The following is a 20,570-nucleotide window of genomic DNA, read 5'->3' as shown; positions in this document are numbered from 1 at the left end:
ATTGGCAATTTATAATTTTTTTCTTTTATAAATGTGTTCATTTGGTTAAATTTTAAGTTTATTGATGCAATATTGTTAATAGTATTTATTTTTATATCTCTCTATATGCACTTATTCCTCTTTTACTTTCATACTATTATGTTTGTTTCCTGTTTCTTCTTTTTTGTCTTGATCAATTTTGCCAGACATGTTCATTTGTGCTAAATATTTCAGAGTGGTAATTTCTTACCTTTTAAATTATCTCTAGATTTTTGTTGTTGTTGTTTATTTACTTTCTATGTTATTAATTTTAAATGTTGTTACCCTTTCTCTTTCTTCCACTTTCTTTGGGTTCCTTGCCCCACATATTCTTATAATATGAATCAACACAATAGCTGACTTTGTGTGCCTGTCTTCTTTTAAACTAGAATTTTTGTCAAGGCTCTTTCTTATGGATAAATAATATTCCATTGTATGAATATTCCACATATTGTTTATACATTCCTCAGTAGGTGGATAATTTGGTTGTTTCCACTTTAGGGCTTATTGTGAATAATGTTATGAATATTTGAGTACAAGTTTTTATGTGGACATCTGTTTACATGTCTATTGGGTATACACTTAGGAGGGGAATTACTGGGTCATTTGGTAACTTGGTGTTTAACTTTCTGATTACTTGCCAAAAATTTTTCAAAGCAACTGCAATAGTTTTCATTCCAAAAAGCAATATATGAGGATTCTAGTATTTCCACACTCTTAGCAACACTTGTTATATTCTGTTTTTTTCTTTTTTTTTCCTTTTTAATCCTATTATAATACGTCTTCATGTGAAGTGGCATCATTGTGGTTTTGATTTGCATTTCCTTAATGACTAATGATGATGAGAATCTTTAAATGTGCTTACTAGTCATTTGTATATCTTTGGAGAAATGTGTATTCAAATCTTTTGCCTATTTTAAAATTGAGTTATTTGTCTTTTTTATTGTTTAGTTGTAAGAATTATTTATTTGTTCCAGAAACTAGACTCTTGTCAGATATATGATTTGCACGTAGGAAGGATTGTATTTTCACTTTCTTGATATTGTTCTTTGTGGCACAAAAAATTTTTATTTTAATGAAGCCAGTTAATCTAATTTTTAAAATTGCTTGTACTTTGATTTTATATCAGAGAAACTATTGCCTAACCCATGATCACAAATATTTACCCCATTTTCTTCTAAGCATGTTATGGTGTAAACTCTTGCATTTTAAGTCTATGATCCAGTTTGAGTTAATTTTTATATATAGTTTAAGGTAGGAGACAAAATTCATGTTTTACATTTATATATCTAGTTGTCCATCTGTTGAAAAAAAAGACTATTATTTTCTCATAGAATAGTCTTAGCACTGTTGTAAAAAACAACTGACTATAGATATGGGTTTATTTCAGGAATCTCAATTCTATTTCATTGACCTACATGTCTGTCCTTATGGCAGTATCATACTGTCTTGATTATTACAGATCTGTAGTAATTTTTGAAATCAGAAAGAACTATTCCTTCAACATTGTTCTTCTTTTTCAAGATTATTTTGTCTAATCTGTATCCCTTCCATTTTCATGTGAATTTTCGGATCAGTTTGACAATTTCTGGAAAAAAAAAAAGCAAAAAAAAGCTGTTGGAATTTGATAGGAATTGCTCTAAATCAGTAGATCAGTTTGAGGAGTTTTGGCATTTTACAATTATTTCTTTCAATCCACTAACACAAGATATATTTCTATTTATTTGGGTCTTTAATTTTTTTCTACAATGTTTTATAAATTTTAGAGAACCAGTCTTGCACTTCTTTCATTAAATTTATTCCTAAGTATTTTATTATTTTTGATGCCTTTTTATTTAATTTTAGTTTTGGATGCCTTTTATTTTATTTTCTTGCTCCTAATTACTCTGGCTTGAATCTCCAGAACAATATTGAATAGAATTGGCAAAGTGTAGCTATGTTTGTTTTTTTCCTGATTGTAGAGGAAAACTTTCATTCTTTACTATAAAATATGTAATCTGTGTATTTTTTGCAAAGGTCCTTATCATGTTGAGGAAGTTTCTATTCCTATTTTGTTGACCGTTTTTAACATGAATGAGGTTGATTTTGTCAAATACTTTTTATTTGCGTCTATTGAAATGATTGTGTGGTTTCTTCCTTTTCTTGATATGGTGTATTACACTGATTGATTTTCATAAATTGGAACATTTCTGGGATAAATCTAGCTTGGACCTGGTGTATAATCCTTTTTATATGCTACTGATTTGGTTTGTTAGTAGTTTGTGAGGATTTTTGTATCCATGTTCATAAAGAATATTTTGTGTATAATTTTATGTTCTTGTGATGTCTTTGCCTGAGTTTGGTGTCAGGGTAATATGGGGCTCAGTATGAGTTTGCAAGTGTTCCCTCCTCTTCTATTTTTGGCAAATTTTATGAAACATCAGGGTTAATTCTTTAAATGTTTGGTGATATTCACCCATGAAGCCATTTGGTCAAGGGCTTTTCTTTGTGGGAGAATTTTTTTTATTTTTTTATTACTAATTTAATTTCTTGTTATAGTTCTATTCAGAATTTCTGTTTTATTCTTGAGTCAGTTTTTATAGTTTGTTGCTTCCTAGGTGTTTGCCCATTTCATCTAGGTTCTCTAATTTATTGGCATAATATTGTTTATAGTATTCCCTGATAAATCTTTCTATATGGTACTTAGTAATATCTTTTTTCACTCTTGGTTTTAGTACTTTGAGTATTGTCTTTTTAAATTTTTTTTCTCCTCTGTGTCAGTCAAGCTAAAGTTTTGTCAATTTTGTTAATCTTTTCAAAGAACCACTTTCTGGTTCTGTTGATTTTCTCTAATGTTTTGCTATTTTCCATTTCATTTGTCTGTAATATTTATTATTTCCTTTCTTTACTTCCTTTGGACTTATTTTGCTCTTCCTTTTCTTAGGATGGGAGACTAGGTTATTAATTTGAGTTCTTCTTTTGAATTGTAGGTATATATAGCTATACATTTCCCTCTGAGCAATCATTTCATTAAACTGCATAAGTTTTAAGAATTTATAGTTTTGTTTTCATTCATCTCAAAGTATTTTTTAATTTACCTTGTGATTTCTTCTTTGACCCATTGTTTATTTAGAGTTGACTTTAAAATTTACATATTTGAAAATTTCTTAAATTTTCTGTGGTCATTGATTTCTGTTTTTTCTGTGTGGTGTGAGGAGATTGATTTAAACTCTTTTGAGTATGTTGAGGCTTGTTTATGGCTTATTATATCATCTGTTATAGAGAATGTTCCATGTGAACTTGAGAAAAATTTGTTTTCTGCTCTTTTTGGTGGAATATTCTATAGTTGTTTTTTAGGCCCAGTTGGTTTATGATGTTTTCAAGTCTACTGTTTACTTGTCTACCTTCTTTCTAGTTGTTGTATCATTATTTAAAGTGGGTAAGGGAAGTCTCTCACTATTATTATTGAGTTGTTTTCCTTCAGTTATGTCAGCTTTTACTTCATGTATTTTTAGGCTCTATTAAATTTTTATATATCTATAATTGTTATAGCTTCCTGATGGATTGACCCTTTTATCATTATGTAATGTCCTTCATCTCTAGTAATAATTTTTGTCTTAAAGTCTGTTTCACCTGATATTAGTATGTCTACTCTAGTTCTCTTTTATATACGTTTTTATGGTGTATCTTAACATCCTTTTGCTTTAAAACTATTTTTGGCTTTGAATTTAAAGTATGTCTTTGAATTCTGCCCGTGTTTGACTTTTCATTGGAGAGTTTAATCCATTTATATTTAGCATAATTCATTAAAAGTAGTATTTAAATCTTCCACTTATTTTTTTTCTTAATGTCTCATGTCTTTTCCTTTGTTCCTCCATACAGTAAAAAGATATTTCCTAGAGTACCATTTTAATTCCCTTGTCATTTTTCTTACTACATATTTTTGAATTATTTTCTCAGTGTTTATGTTTGAGGTTACAATTAACATCATAATTTATAACAATCTTAAGATTAATGTTTCAATATTAAACATAAACTTTGCTTCTATATAGTTCCGTTTCACCTTTCCTACTTCTGTTATTGTCACAAATTATGTCTTTATACATTTGTGCCAACCATTGCGGATTTTAAATTATTGCTTCCTAAAGTTGTATTTTAATTCAAATAGGACAGGAAAAAATTACAGCCAAAAATACATGCAAATACTGTCTTTTATATTTAATACTTAATAAGTAGTTACCTTTCTTTGTAGTGCTATGCTATTTATTTCTTAATGCGGATTCAAGTTACTATTTTTGTTTTTTGTTTTATCTGTAAATGCCTTAATTTTTTTCTTCATTTGTGAAGGATAGTTTTTCCAGATTAAAATTTTCAATTGGCAATTCTTTTTCCTAATTCAGCATTTTCAAAATGTCAATCCATTGCCTCTGGCTCCATGGTTTCTATTCATAAATCACCTTTTGATCTTATTAATGATTCCTTGTGAGTGATTCATTGCTTGCCTCTTGCTGCTTTCAAGATTCTTTTGCTTTTCACATCTGTGATGTGTCTAAATTTTGTTCATTTTACTTGGAGTTCCTTGAGTTTCTCGGACGTGTGAATTAATGTTTATCATCATATTTGTAATATTTTAGTCATTGATTCTAAAAGCAGTCTTTCTACTCTTTTTGCTGTCCCTTCTCTTTCTCAGACTTCTGTGATGTATATGATGATACGGTTGCCATTGTCCTACAGGTATCTGTGGCTCTCTTAATTTTGCTTGCTTGCTTATTTATTTATTTATTTATTTATTTATTTATTTTTCTTTTACTCAGACTGGGTAATATCAACTGACCTATCTTCAAATTCAGGGATTCTTTTTCTGCCTACTCAATTTGAGCTCCTCTAGTGAATTTTTCATTTCATTTATTATAATTTTCAATTCCATAATATCTACTTGGTTTCTTTTTACTGATATTCTCTATTTGACGTCATTCTCATACTTTCAAAAAATTGTTTAGTCATGATTTTCTTAGCCCTTTGGACACATTTAAAGTAGACAATGTAAAGTCTTTGACTTAGTAAGTCCAAACTCTGGATTTCCTCAGGGATGATGCCTATTGATTGATTTTTTTTTAAATTAATAAAATTTTATACTTAGAGTAGTTTCAGGTTTACAGAAATTAGCAGATAGTATAGAGTGTCCACTTATCCACTGTCTACCCCCTCACAGTTTCGAGTATTATTGACATCTTTCTTTACTGTTGTACATTCATTACAGTTGATGAACCAATCCTGATACATTATTGTGAACTAAATTCTGCATTTTACACTAGGACTTGTTCTTTATGTAATATAGTTCTACAGGTATTGACAAATGCATAATGTTATGCCATGCTTCTTAGTCTTTTTCCATCTTAAGTGTGACAAGAAGGCTAGAGGGGGCTGGAATTGGGTATTTCCCTGCCCTACATCAGTTAGTGAAGTAGCTCTGTTAAAGTAGTTTTCCTTGAGGTCTGATGGAAAACAGAACACTCTAGGCATAATCCATAGATTTTTTGAAAATGGTTGTTTTTTACTCTGGGCATAATTCTAAAATAGTTACTTTTCTACTCCTCCTTCTGAAAGTAGGGAAGAATATTTCTCCACTGTTTACTGTGAAAACCTGGTGAAGCTCCTGGAAATAAAACTAAGAAATAAAATTAATGAAAGTGTAAGTGACCCTCTAAGACTGGTTCCCAGGAGTTTTCGAGCTAGTGCACACTCAGCCTTCAGCAGTTCATCAATTACAGTTTAAATTTTTCTACCCATTTTTGGCTTCCGCAGTGTCTGCTCCCAGTAAATTGTGATTCTCTCTGTATTTACTTCTGTCTCTCTGGCTTTGTGGTGTCAGTTTGCATTCAATTCCATCAATTTGACTTCAATTCCCTGATGGATTTAAGAAGAGTTGATTTTCAGTTAATTGAACTTTCTTATAAAGTGTTTTCATTTTTTTAATACCTACGGTATGACAGATTTATCCCTGACACATTTGTTTTTTTGGAAACAAAAAACAATATATTTTTCTCTAAATTTTTTCTTCATGTTTAAAATGCATTACTGTATTATTATACATACTTATATCTTTATTAACTATAGATTTAATTTTAAAATAATAACTTTTTAGGTTAAGAGTTAATAACTGTTTAGCTTAAGATCTAGATTCCTTTATAATTTGCTCACATCAAACTTTCTTAGGAAAGAAATGTATATATTTTATTTACAGAGTTTTCTGTATCATTTTTATTTGGCTATTTTTAAAGATAAATTTAAATCATACACATTGTAATGGTTATTTTATTAACACTGTCTTTCATCATTTTTATACCTTTTCAACACATTTCTTTTACGTTTGCATATTTTTCTATTAATTTATTTTTGCCTCATTTTATTCTTTAGTGGAGTTTTAGACTATAAATATCCTATTTGTAATGGATAGTAAATATTAGCATTAGATATTCTTACATTTATTTATGTATGTATGTATAAGCTATCAAAATAGTTTAATGCCACTAGAGCAAAACAATATATTTTCTGTTTTATAATTTACATACTATGAAAAGCTTAAGTCTTAAATTAATAATTTAATGCATTTTTTTAAATATATACATGATAAATGTAGAGCCACAATTCCATTCTAGAAAATATTTTTATCACACCATAAAGTTTTTCACCTCCCACAGGCAGCTATTGTTTTTATCTCTATCACGATAGTTTAGTTTTGTTTTTTTGAAACTTATAGTAGTAGAATTATACAATATCTGTTGTACTTTCTCTGATTATTTTTACTCAGTACATTTTTTGAGGTTTACCAATTTTGCTCCATTCCTGTTTACTGTTCAGCATTATACTATTGCATGACTACACAATATTTTTAAAAATTTATTTTTCTAGTGATGAATGTTAAGTTTCTGGTTTCTACTGTTATGATTAAAGATGCCACAAATGTTCCTGGTTGATCTTTTCATGGACCTACGCTTTATCTTGGGTAAAAGCTTAGGAGTGGTGTTGCTGCATTTTAGAGTAAACATATTTAACTGTATAAGAAATAGTCAAACAAACATTAATATATTCTTATGTTTGAGAATGTTTTAAACACTTCAGAGAGTATATAATGAAATATAAAATTGTCCTTCTCTACACTCCTTCTTTGCAAAGGTAACCAGTCTAAACAGTTTCTTGATCTATATGTTTTATATACATTTACAAATGTCTATCAATATTTTCATCTCATTTAAAAAACAAAAAGTGATGACAAAACATACTCGTACATACAAATCTGTGTCTCACTATTTTTCACTTAGCAATGTATTTCAGGCTACTTTGTATAGCAGCACATAATGATTTACTTGCTATTTGTATTTATTTATTTATTTATTTACTTATTTATTTATTTATATATTTACTTATTTATGTTTTCCAGGTTTATTGAAATATAATTGACATATAACATTGTGTAAGTTTAACATCTATAATATAATGATTCAATAACATGTACATATTGTGAAATGTTTACTGTAATATTATTGAACACATCCTTCACTTCACATAATCACTATTTTGTTATTTTGGTGAGAACATTAAAATCCACCCTTCATAGCAACTTTCAATTACAGATACTCCTTGACATATGATGGGGTTACATCCTGATAAACCCATGGTATGTTGAAAATATTGCAACTCAAAAATGTATTTAACCTATGGAACAACATAGCTTAGCCTGTCTGATTTCTACTAAATATGTATGATTTTTGCATCATCATAGAGTCAAAAAATCCTAAGTTGCATCATCCATCGTAGGTCAGGGACCATCTATACACAATACAGTGTAGTTAATTATAGTCACTGTACTGTACATTAGGTCCCCAGAACTTATTCCTCTTGTAACTGGAAGTTTGTTCTCTTTGACCCACATCTCCTCATTCCCCCCATGCCAGCCCCTGGCAACTGCTGTTCTACTCTCTGCTTCTATGTGTTCAAGTTTTTCAGGTACCACATAGAAGTAAGATCATATAGTATCTGTCTTTCTCTGTCTGACTTATTTCACTTAGTATAATGTCCTCAAGGTACATCCATGTAGTTGCAAATGGCAAGATATTCTTTTTCCTTCCTTAATGGCTGAACAGTATACCGTTGTATATATAAGCCATATTTTCTATATCCATTCATCTGTATATAGATATTTAGTTGTTTCCATGTTTAGGCTATTGTGAATAATGTTGCAGTGAACAGGGGAGTACAGATACCTCGTTGAGAAAGTGATTTCATTTCCTTTTAATAAATACCCTGAAGTGGGATTGCTGGATCACATAGGAATTCTATTTTTAATATGTTGAAGAACCTCCATATTCAGTAGTGGCTCCACAAATTTATATTCATGCCAATAGTGCATAAGAGTTTCCTTTTCTCCACATCCTTGTCAACACTTTATTATCTTTTGTCTTTTTGATAATAGCCATTCTAACATGTGTAAGGTGATACTTCATTGTGGTTTTCATTTGCATTTCCCTAATGATTAATGATGTTGAGCACCTTTTCATGTACCTGTTGGCTATTTGTCTTGCTTGGAAAAATGTCTGCTCAGGTCCATTGCTCATTTTTTAACTGGATTATTTATTTTTATGCTAGTGAGTTATATGAGTTCTTTATTTATTTTGAATATTAACTCCCTATTAGATAGATGGCTTGGAAATATTTTTTCCCATACTGTAGGTTGTCTTTTCATTATGTTGGTTGTTTCTTTAGAAGGTTTTTAGCTTGATGTAGTCCTACTTATTGATTTTTGTGTTAGTTGGTTGTGTTTCCTGTGTCATATCCAAAAGATCCTTTATAAAGACCAATGTCAAGGAACTTTTTCCCTAAGTTTTCATTTAGGAGTTTTGTGGTTACAGGTCATATGCTTAAGTCTTTAACCCATTTCAAGTTAATTTTTTTGTGAGTCAGATAAGATAGAGATCCAGTTTCATTCTTTTGCATTTTAATATTCAGTTTTCCCAATACCATTTTTTGAACAGACTATTCTTTTCCCATTGAGTATCCTTGGCTCCCTTGTCAAATATTAATTGGTCATATGTTCATGGGTTTATTTCTGGGCTTTCTGTTCTCTTCCATTGATCTATGTGCCTATTTTCATGCTAGAACCATACTGTTTTGATTATTATAGCTTTCTAGTATAGTTTGAAATAAGGAAGTGTGATGACTCCTGCTTTGTTCTTCTTTCTCAAGGTTGCTTTGGCTATGTGGGGTCTTTTATGTTTCATAAGAATTTTAAGATTTTTTTCTATTTCAGTGCAAAATGCCATTGGAATTTTGATAAAAATTGAATTGAATGGACATTTTAACAATATTTACTCTTCTGTCCATGAACATGGGATCTTTCCATTTATTTGTGTTCTTCAATTTCTTTCATCAATGTCTTATAGTTTTTGGTATATAGATCTTTCACTTCTTTGGTTAAATTTATTGCTAAATATTTTACTCTTTTCATGCTATGGTAAGTGGGATTGTTTTGTCTGATATACGTATAGCTACTTCTGATCTTTGGTTTCCATTTGCCTGATATCTTTTTCCATCCTTTCACTTTGAGCCCTTAAAGCTGAAATGAGTGTCTTGTAGTAGTGTGTAGATGGGTCTTTTTGTTTGTTTGTTTTCTTTATTTTAAATCTGCTCAACCTCTCTGTGCCTTTTGGAGAATTTAATTATTTGCATTTAAAATCATTATTGATAGGTAAAGATTTAATGCCAACTTGTTGATTGCTTTCTGCCTGTTTTTCACTTTTTTCTCTCTTGCTGTCTTTGTGAATTGATGATTTTCCATATTGGTATACCCTGATCCCCGTGTGTGTGTGGAGGGGTTGGGGTGGGGTGGGGTGTGTGTGTGTGTGTGTGTGTGTGTGTGTGTGTGTATTTACTCTAGGTTTTTGCTTTGTGGTTACTTTAAGGATTACATGAATCATTTTATAGCTATAAGAGGTTATTTTAAGCTGGTAACAACTTAACTTCAATCACATACAAAAACTCTACCCTTTTATTCCTCCTTCCTTCACATTTTATGTTTTTGATGTCACAATTTCCATATTTTTATATCATGTATGTATTAATGAATTATTTCAGCTATAGCTATTTTAGTATTTCTGTCCTTCAACCTTTATACTAGAGTTGGTGATTAACACTCCACCATATTACAGTATTGAGCATTCTCAATTTTACTATATACATCACTAGCGTGTTTTATATTTTCACGTTACTGACTGGTGTCCTTTCATTTCAGCTTGAAGAAGTCCTGTTTTGTAAGACAGGTGTAGTGATGATGAACTCCCTCAGCTCTTGTTTGTCTGGGAAACCCTTTCTCCTCCTTTATTTCTAAAGGACAGCTTTGCCTGCGAAGCTGCTGGGTTCCTGGCAGAGCAGGGCCCTGGGAACCGTGATCACTTGCACTGCATGACTGACGTGGGCAGCCTCAGCTGTTCTTCTGTGTTCAAGCCATTGCTGTACTTCTCAGCTTTGCTGTTCTTCTCAGCTTTGCTGTTCTCTGGCTGGGGTGAAACCAAAGTGATTCCTTTGTTCACTGCCCAAAACGGGCGGGTAAGCTGGTCGCTCACCCTTTCCAGTGAGGGAAACCACTATTTCAAGCTGGAAAGTTCCCTCTTCTAACTGAGCAGTGTCTGCCTGGAGGGATGGGATGATGCAGGCAAAATGAACTTGTCTTCCCTTTTTTTGTGTGTGGTTATTCTCAGGTTTTGGTTCAGCAGTGTTGCTGAAGTTCTTAAGTGGATTCCTGAGCTCTCCTATAACTAGTTTTGTTTGCGGATAGTTGTTTAATTGTTGATCTTTGTTGGGGGACGGAGGCTGGGGTTTCCTACTCTACCATTTTGGTGATGTCACTGTGGGTGATCTCTGTTTTAATAGCTGCATGCCGTTTTGAATACCTTTTGAGACTTCAGCTAATTAAATAACAGAAAACATCTAAAGATATTGTACTGTGGGTTTTGGTTGATATTTGTATTATAGTTACTTTTTCAAGGACAACACTTACAACATACTTTTGTACATTGGTTTGCTTATTTTAAAATTTTAATAAGCAAATATTAGCTGCTCACAGAAATATTTGTTTTCTTTTTCAAAGACAATGCCACATCACAAGCTTTGGTTCTGTTTGGTGCCCCTAAGGATGCTGTTGAGATTTTTCATGAAAATAAAATGACAAATACTGAAGGTGAGGACTGAATGTAAATTTTATAGTAACCTATGTAAACTGTTTTTATATTCACTCATTAGTTTGTGATGTCACTATTATATTTTTATTAAGAAATAAACCTTAAATATCAATTAATAGTTAACAAACTAATGATATATAATAAGAATACAATATTGTAATATATTTTATTGATAACGTCGATTATAATTGGGTTCATAAAAATTGTTTACAATTTCACAAATGTATGGATTTTTACAACAAACATTTTCTTTGTTGCTCATGCCAGGACTGGCAGATGCTGGAAACTTTTCAGTTCAAATGGTCTCTTAGAAGAAAAAGGACTAATGTTTTGGGGGTTTGAAATCCAGAATTAAAATTTATTCATTGAGAATACAGAAAACATTATCTCTGAAAGTGTTTCTGATATTTTATGTGGAAAGAGGTGGAAAGAGATAATGAAATATATACATTTCATGTATAGGGGTTCATACTTGTTTCTTAGGTCATTCTGGTGGAGAACTTTACATCAAAAAAATTGAAATCTTGATTTTGGTAAATTTCTGCTCTGTGGATTCTCAGTTTAACAGGATAAAATTGGGATAAGTTACCATTCTGATTCTTTATTTCATCCAGTAGAAATGTTGAATAGAATCTTAATATCCTGGGTTAGAGTTTATTGCCCACAATTAATTATGAGTCATAGTTTTGGAGAAATTTTTAAAAATATCAAATGATTGATTTATGAACCAGTACATTCAAAATACTGGAATGTATATGTGCTTCTAGGATACAGATATGTTTAAGAAATGGAGTATAATCATAGACCAAATAAAATATAACTATACACTAATTAGAAAACCGTGGTTATATAGAGTAATGAGATGACAAAGGGTAGTTAAAACGTTCTGTACTCAATTCTGATGTGTAGGCAAGGGGTGTCCAAGCAATTCTTGGACACCAATTGGTGTCCTTCAATTCAGTTCAATTCTGACACCATCTACCTGGAGATAGCATCCGATCCTACAGGTTAAGGGCATAGTCCTACAAGACTGCCCCTGCTCCCACTTCAGATGCCAGTAGAGAGCCCAGCTTATCACCTGTGCTTCTGACCAACTGCTATAGATTAGAGGTTTTAATAAATGCTACCTCCCGACGATTAATTTGCTGCAGTGGCTTATAGAACTCAAAGAGACATTTTAGTTTCTAAATTACTAGTTTATTACGAAAGGATATAACTCAGGAACCACTAGATGGAAGAGATGCATAGGGCAAGGTATGAGGAAAGAGCACAACGCTTCCTTGCCCTCTCAGAGCTTGCCACTCTCCCCAAATCTCCATATGTTCAACAACCTGGAAGTTCTTCAATCCCCATCCTTTTGAGTTTTTATGGAGGCCTCATTACTAGGCATGGTTGATTAAATCATTGGCCTTTGGTAATTGATTCAACCTCCAGCCCTTCTTCCCTGGGGAATGGACAGAAATTTCTTATTTTCCAGTCATGTGGTTGGTATTCCTGGCAATCAGCCCCTATGCCTAGGTGGCGTCCAAAAGTCACCTCATTAACACAGTGAAGCCACCTTTATTGCTCTCATTGCTTGGGAAATTTCAAGAGTTTTAGAAGCTCTGTGTCAAAAACAGGACAAAGGAGAAAAAGCTCTGTGTCAAAAACAGGACAAAGGAGAAATATATTACTTATTATAAATCACAATATCACAGTACATGACAAATGAATAGTATGGGCAAGAATTACCTTCAGTGTTTTGAGTAACACCAGTGTTTATGGTCTCTAAGGATTAACGGATAAAGACTAATTTGAACTGAATCTTAAAGGATACATTTGTAAAAAGTGATAAGGGTATTTAAGTAAGAAGAACAGAATGAGTCAGATAACAGTGATGAAATAGTACAAAATATGGAAAAAATAGATTACTTTCACTATAGTATAAGGAAGATTCAGAAATGTAAAGATAATTGGTTAATATGAAGGAAGAAATGATTCAGGTGCAGTCAAGAAGCATTCTGTATTTCAAGCTCAAGAGTGTGAACTTCATTTCTCAGTCTCTGGTCGTGTGTGTGTGTGTGTGTGTGTGTGTGTGTGTGTGTAATGTTACATAACCAAATCCTTTGCTTGGAAATATGAGTCTGTGCAGAATTATTTGGGTGCAGGTGGAAGTACAAAGACTGATTACCTTATCATTCTAGTCCAGGATTAAGGTAATAAGGGCTTGACCTATGAAGGATCAATGTCTATGAAAGATAGGAATCAAAAAGACATTGCAAAGGAATTGTTAAGATTTGGTAATGTATTGATATAGAAACTTGAATGAAAAGAGGATTCAACAATGATTTAACTGGTGCGTACTTTGATAATGGGAATTGATAAGAAAGGAAAGGAGGTTGAGTAGAATGAAGGCCAGTTGAGTTTTAGAAATACTGGCTTTGCAAATGGGTTTGTCCCTTCAAGACTACCTTTGGCTTGCTGGCCTTGACAAAGTCCAGGTGTTTAATACCAAGTAGACTGGAGGTGGGCCTGTAACCAAAAGTTTTATGTTGGTGTATCTTTACTCTCTCACCATTCTTTTATTTGCCAAATAGTTCCTGATTAGCCATGCTGTGTCAGGCACCATTCTCACTGCTTGGAATGTATCGGATTCCTCCATCCTGGAGCTCTGTCTGTATGTTTCCTTTTCCTTTTCCAGCTCTATGTCTGATGGTAGGAATGTGTTCCTGTCCTCTGTAGCCTTTCTGGCTTTGGCATGTTAGTTTACTGGTGTTAGGAATTTCGTTGTTGCTTTGTGTGTGGCATATCAGCTTCTCTATGGGTACATTCTAATTTTAATTCTTGTTCTCCCATTCTACAAAGGATGTTACAGTTCCAACCTTCCATATTCTACATTCAGTGCTAGGGCCAGGCTCTAGGAACAGCATGCTTTGGAAGATTTGTACATTTTGGCAAGAAGTTCGGGGTAAAGTTATATCTAAAGATGGTTAGTTGGGAGGTAAGCACTTAGAGGAGCTGACTAAGAGAGACAATTATTTCTTACCAAGAGTCATGATTAAGGACTATGTGGAGAAATAGGTAATGAAGAAGTGATAGAAAGCTATTAAAGAGGAATAGCTTTCCTAGGAAGTATTTCAAGGAAGTATTGTCTACTATGTTCTGTAGTATAAAGAGTTTAAAGAGAAAAGGAGAATGATAGGAGATTATGGAATTCTGCCACTAGGGTATGGTTAGTGGTGTTTTCATAAAATAAATTTATGGAGGTAAAATTTAAGTATAATAAAGTCTACTCATTTCAAGTGTACGAGTCAATGGCTTTTGACAAATGTATGCATCCATTTAACCATTATCTTAAAAAGGATATAGAATCTTCCATCTTTCCAGAAAGTTCATTCATGCCTTTTATAGTTAGCATCACTCTACTCCTTGTCCCATATCCACTGATAGGATTTTAGTTTTAACATTCTAAAATTTCAAATACATCTTAAGTTATTGGGGCTGGCTGAATAAATTATGTGAGGATTAAATTATTGAGCAAGGAGAGTTGATAGTTTATGAACATAATATTTCTATTTCATTTGCCAATATAATCAGCCAGTCCATATTTTTCCTCAAATGGAAGTTTCATGCTGCAGAGTCTCAACAAACCAACTCTGACCTAAGACCAGGAGGATCTTCCCTCTTATACATTGATTTTCAGCAAGGGAGTTGGAGTTGGGCAGATGCTTAGAGCGGAGGAGAGTCTTGTGTGAGCTTAGTTCTTTAAATACTCACCCTGATCACTTGCGCATAGCCCTCATTGGGAGGAGTTCTTGTCAATTTATATTTGACTAAAACCACTAATTCATTGTATCATGGAATTTTAGGGGGAAAAGATCTTATATAATGCCCCACCCCACTGACCCATTAATTTATTGAGAAATCTGAGATTTGAGAGTCAATAGTTTCAGCTTAGGAAGCACAGTTAGTTATCAGTCAAGTAAAAAAAAAAAAGAATGAACATAGACTTCTAATTCAGTGATCTAGGTGTCTCTTTAAGAGGGGTAAAATTAAAAAGAAATGGAAAGTAAAGTATTAACATGTATCATGCATACATTAGAATAAAAATAGTAATAACAGCTCAAGAATTATGGTTCTTGCTTGTACTGCTTATGATATGTCTTTTACAGATTTTCAGTGCAAAATTTAACTTCATAGTATTTCATTTCCCCCACTTTACCATATGTAAAATGTTAATTCTAAACCATAGGGGTGCTATGGAAATTAATTAGTATTCATGCAATATATTGAGAGTAGAATATGCAGAAAATATTAAATGAGTCATTACTATCCTTGTTTTCTCCACATTTAATGAAGCAAAACAATTGTTTTAAGTATAAGGACAACTGCCTGCTTGTTAAATGTATATTAAAACCTTATTTCTAGAGGAAGGGCAACATGCCCTTATCAAGATACTTGGATAGGAGATCAATATGTAATTTTCACCAGCTTGTTCTTGGTCCTTTGACTATTGCTAAGATATATAGATATAGATATATAGATATATATGAACTAAAGAGGAAAGATGGAATGTAACACACCCAAAATAGTCATAGCAAATATTTGTGTCCAGTATGTTCAAAGCAAACTAAAATACTTCAGAACATTGATACCGATATATTGAGGGAATATTCAAAATTGAAAAACAAGTGATATGTGAAACATCTGAAATGCCCTGAAATACATTTTTAGGACTGCTCCTCTTTATTTTGCCACATTTTAAAAAATATAAAAACTTTTATAGTATAGTTTACACTCCCTGGCCAAGGAGATACAGTTCAAGTGCCAACTCTCCCACCTACCAGCTTTATGGAACTGGACAATTTATATAAATTTTCTAAGCCTTGGTATCCTCATCTATGAAATAAAGATAGTAATCACATTTCATAAGATTGTTGTGAGGGTCCAATAAAATGTGCCATCAAAAGTACTTAGCATAGTCTCATGTTTAGCACTTGATTTTAGTGTTTACAAAATGTTAGAATACACACACACACACACACATACACATACACATACACATACATTCATATATATGGGATAAAGTCAACACTTTGATTTATAATGAAACAGATATGCCATTTTCACAGAGATTGTGTTTTTGGAGGAGGAGATTATGGGACTTCATTTACAAGATTGCAGTTTAAATGAAGGTATGCAAAATTTTTATCATCTCTGTGGATTGGCATTGAAACGAAAGGCACAAGCTGGAGGCAACAGCACTACTTCTAATTCTCAAGGTCAACTGAAATGAGGGCATCACACTGTTCTCACTGAGGCACCAAGCCTATTTTGTGTCTGGCATTTTAGATCAGTGATTGCAGCTATAACCCAGCCCTACAGTGTCCTTAGAGGCAAAAGGACTGTAAGTAAGCACTTTGGTGGAGTTTCATGGACAACTTTGCTGTGCTTCTGCAACCTTCAGTTGATTCCGACATGCCAGGATTAGAATCATTGAGGCACATCAGACTGAGTGGATTTTCTGATGAGTACAACTTGAATGCTGTAGTGAGAACATCAATCACTCTTCATATGAGACTCCAATTTTCAGAAATGGAAGGTAGAAAATGAGGTTATTATGAGGATGAAGGGGACCTGCTTTTATTTTTTTAGTGCGAGAAACTCATGCTGGATTTAAGGAAAAACTCCTTCAGTGCATGAATGGTTGGATATTATTTACATTGGAAAATGTGGAATCTCTTTGAAAGGAGTATTTAAAATATATGTCAAAGTCATTTTTTAAGTGATTCAGGCTCTATCTCGAAACAAATGGATGAATATGTTTTCTCTCTTTTGTCTTTACTTTTCCCCCCAATGGTTCATGATGCTGTGGAACACTTAAACCTTTTAACTTTGAAGTTTTGTTTTCGCTTTTTAGTTTCATTTTTATTACATTTTAAGTCATAAAAGATTATTTTAGGTTTTAAATTTTAGAAGGTTTACTTTGTAATTGTGCCATATTTATCAACCTGTTTGTTAAAAAAATCTTTGAGTATTAGTATTAATAAAGCTGAATATTTTTGCATATTCTGGACATCAAGCTTACTACACTATATGTAACTGATAACTAACTTCTGTCTACTTTAGGGGTGAATAAAGGCATTTACTTTAGCTACCCATGTCGACGTCACAGCTGTGCATTAGTAAACATCCCAGCACCATGTGTCAACAAAATGATTTCACACATTGAAGATGTAGAGTCTAAAATACAAGAACATTTGAAACAGGTAAGAGATATATAAAATGCTAACATTATTGTAAGCTCTGTAGAGCCTATAGAAGGTCTGTTATTTAAAGAACCCAAAGAGTTACTATTATTTTCTATGCTAGTTCTAAAATATTTTATAGGATCTTTGCTCAGTTGTATAATTTCCTAATCTAGACATGCTTTTGATAGTCGTACTCCGAAAGGCTGAAATGATCTCATTAAATAGATCCCCCCCCCCCACCTGTTTGCTCTTTATCCAGAGGCAATCATGCTAAGTAGTAATTTCCATAAGCCAACTTGACTAGTAAATCAAATAGCATTTACATCCTTTTTTGGGACACTAAACCAATTAGATGATTAGACAAGTAAATTAGTGTGTAAAAGGACAGTGTGCCCTTTTTAATGAGATGTTTTATTCTGAAGAAATACTTAATAGGTCTGTTGAAAAAGAATATGACATTTCTTTCTCTTTTTAACCTGTTGGTTTGCCTTTATTATTCTGAAGGGAGTCCAATCTTGAAATCACTGTAACTTTCAATTATTTTCAAAGGATGACTTAGGAATGATAAACACCTCCTCATACCTTTTATTAAGATTGTATTTCTGAGCAATTAATGCACAATTGGAGTGTCCAAATGGAAGGGTAACTTTGTCAGAGACCTGTGTTATTTCTCTTTCTGCACCACTGTTACTGCCTCAGGCTCTGAAAAGGTTCTAGTGGCCACTGATGATGATTGATCTAGGGTTTTGTTTCCTTCAAGAAAAGCATTGTAGTGTGTTTGTTAAAATTACAGGCTTAGATGGGAATGGAGATACTGTGTTAAAGAATCAGCATAAGATATACATTAATATATATTAGCTATTGTTCTATAATATTATTTATATCATTTCATATTAGTATCATATTATCTCTGTTACTTTGTTAGTGCCGTCTTCTGGTGCCTCCCTCAGAATCTAATACATAGTAGTCACTCAATAAATGTCTGTTGAATGAAAAATAATGAATACCTGAAGCAGTGCCTTTCTTTTATAGATACATCTGATGCATCTATCCATCTAATATATTCAGAACTACCATTTACAAAACATCTGCTATTTTCTTTTCTACTTTTAAAAAAAGATTATTATTAAAATATAACTAATATGCAATATTATATTAATTTCAGGTGTACACCATAGTTATTCAACATTTATATACCTAAAAATGTGATCACCGTGATAAGTCCAGCAACCATCTGACAGCATACCACACTATCACAATATTATTGACTATATTCTCTATGCTGTAAAATACATCCCCAAGATTTCTTTGTTTTATATATGGAAATTTGAACCTCATTCCCCTATACTTTCCCCTCTTTACTGAGTTTTTATATTACAGTTGACATCCAATATTGTTTTATATTAATTTCAGGTATACACCATACTGGTTAGACATTTATATAATTTAAGAAGTGATCACCCTGACTAGTCTAGTACCCAGCTGGCAATATACATAGTTGTTACCATATTAACTATATTCCCTGTGCTTTACTTTACATCCCCATGACAATTTTGTAGCTACCAATTTGTATTTCTTAATCCATTCCCCTTTTTCACCTACCTTGATATCCCCTCCCATCTGGCAACCATCAAAATGTTTTCTGTATCTATGACTTTGTTTCTGTTTTGTTTGTGTGTTTATTTTGTTCTTTACATTCCACTTACAAGTGAAATCATATAACATTAGTCTTTTTCTGTCTGACTAAATACACTCAGCACAGTACCCTCTAAGTCCATCCATGTTTTTGCAGGTGGCAAAATTTTATTCTTCTTTATGGCTGAGTAATATTCCATCATATATATGTACCACCTCTTCTTCATGCATCCATTCAGGGACAACTAGGTTGCCTTCATATCTTAGCTATTTTAAATAATGCTGTAATGAATATATAGATGCACATGTCCTCTCGAAGTAGCGTTTTGGGTTTCTTTGGATAAATGCCTAGACCTAGGATTACCAAATCCTTCTTCATCTCGTGTTTGTCTTCTTTGTTTTAAAGTCTGTTTTGTCTGCTATAAGTATTACTACCCCAGCTTTTTGTTTGTCTGTTTGTTTGTTTGCTTGTTTCAATTTTTATGAAACATCTTTTTCTATCCCTTTACTTTCAGTCTGTGTGTATCTTTTGATCTGAAGAGGGTCTCTTGTAAGCAGCATATGTAAGGGTCTTGTTTTCTTACCCATTTAGCCACCCTGTCTTTTGATTGGAGCATGTAATCCATTTACATTGAAAGTAATTTTTGATATTTGTAGTTATTGCCATTTTGTTATTCATATTTTTTATCTTTTTTTTTCATCTTAAAGAAGTCCTTCTAACATTCCTTATAAGACTGGTTTGGTGATGATCAACTCCTTTAGCTTTTTCTTGTCTGGAAAGCTCTTTATCTGTTCTTCAAATCTAAATGATAGTTTTGCTGGGTAGAGTACTCATGATCTTGTTTGTAGGTCTTTGCTTTTCAATATTGTGTGCCAATCCTTCTGGCCTGCCAAGTTTCTGTTGAGAAACCAGTTGACAATCCCTTATAAGTTACTAGTTGCCTTTCTCTTACTGCTTTTAGGATTCTCTGTTTGTCTTTAACCTTTGCATTCTAATTATAATTTTCTTGGTGTGGGCTTCTTTGGGTTCAACTTGTTTGGGACTCTCTGCACTTCTTGGGTTTGAATGTCCATTTCCTTTGCTGAGTTAGGGAAGGTCTCCATCATTATTTATTCATGTAAATTTTCAATTCCTGCTGTCTTTCTTCTCCTTTTGGTACCCCTATGATGTGAATGTTGGTATGCTTATCTCGTCCCCCATTAAATATCTCCTGATAAAGCACCCAAATCTGAAAATATACTGATCTTCACTTTGTTCAGTCCACTGTGACTTGTTTGTTTTTGTTTGTTTGTTTTTGATGAAGCTACGTTTCTCTTGGGAACTGTGAGGAGTGCATTTATGATGGGGTAGGGTGAGGTCAAGGACAGGGAGAAAGTGATGCCCTCATTAGGCCAAGCAGTTTTTCCTCTTCTTTTAATTTGCAATAGTTTTACTTTTGTCTACATTGTCCACTGTGTTTCTCTACAAACTGCT

General features: G+C 32.7%; 1 protein-coding gene across 1 annotated transcript in view; it reads left to right on the top strand.

Moving 5' to 3' along the window:
- Positions 1-10,455: 10,455 nt before the first annotated feature.
- The window catches only part of CCDC178 (coiled-coil domain containing 178), a 325,057-nt gene continuing 314,942 nt past the window's right edge, over positions 10,456-20,570 (top strand). The window contains exons 1-3 of the mRNA XM_088797614.1: positions 10,456-10,599; positions 11,107-11,230; positions 17,340-17,479. Of these exons, the coding sequence (XP_088653740.1) occupies positions 10,456-10,599; positions 11,107-11,230; positions 17,340-17,479 (408 nt within the window). The remainder of the gene's footprint in view (positions 10,600-11,106; positions 11,231-17,339; positions 17,480-20,570) is intronic.

This window comes from Rhinolophus sinicus, chromosome 4 (genome assembly GCF_057876585.1).
Source record: "Rhinolophus sinicus isolate RSI-liver-muscle chromosome 4, RSI-T2T, whole genome shotgun sequence".
Lineage (NCBI taxonomy): Eukaryota > Metazoa > Chordata > Mammalia > Chiroptera > Rhinolophidae > Rhinolophus > Rhinolophus sinicus.
Note: the sequence above shows the minus strand (reverse complement) of the source record. Positions and strands in the feature narration are given on the sequence as shown.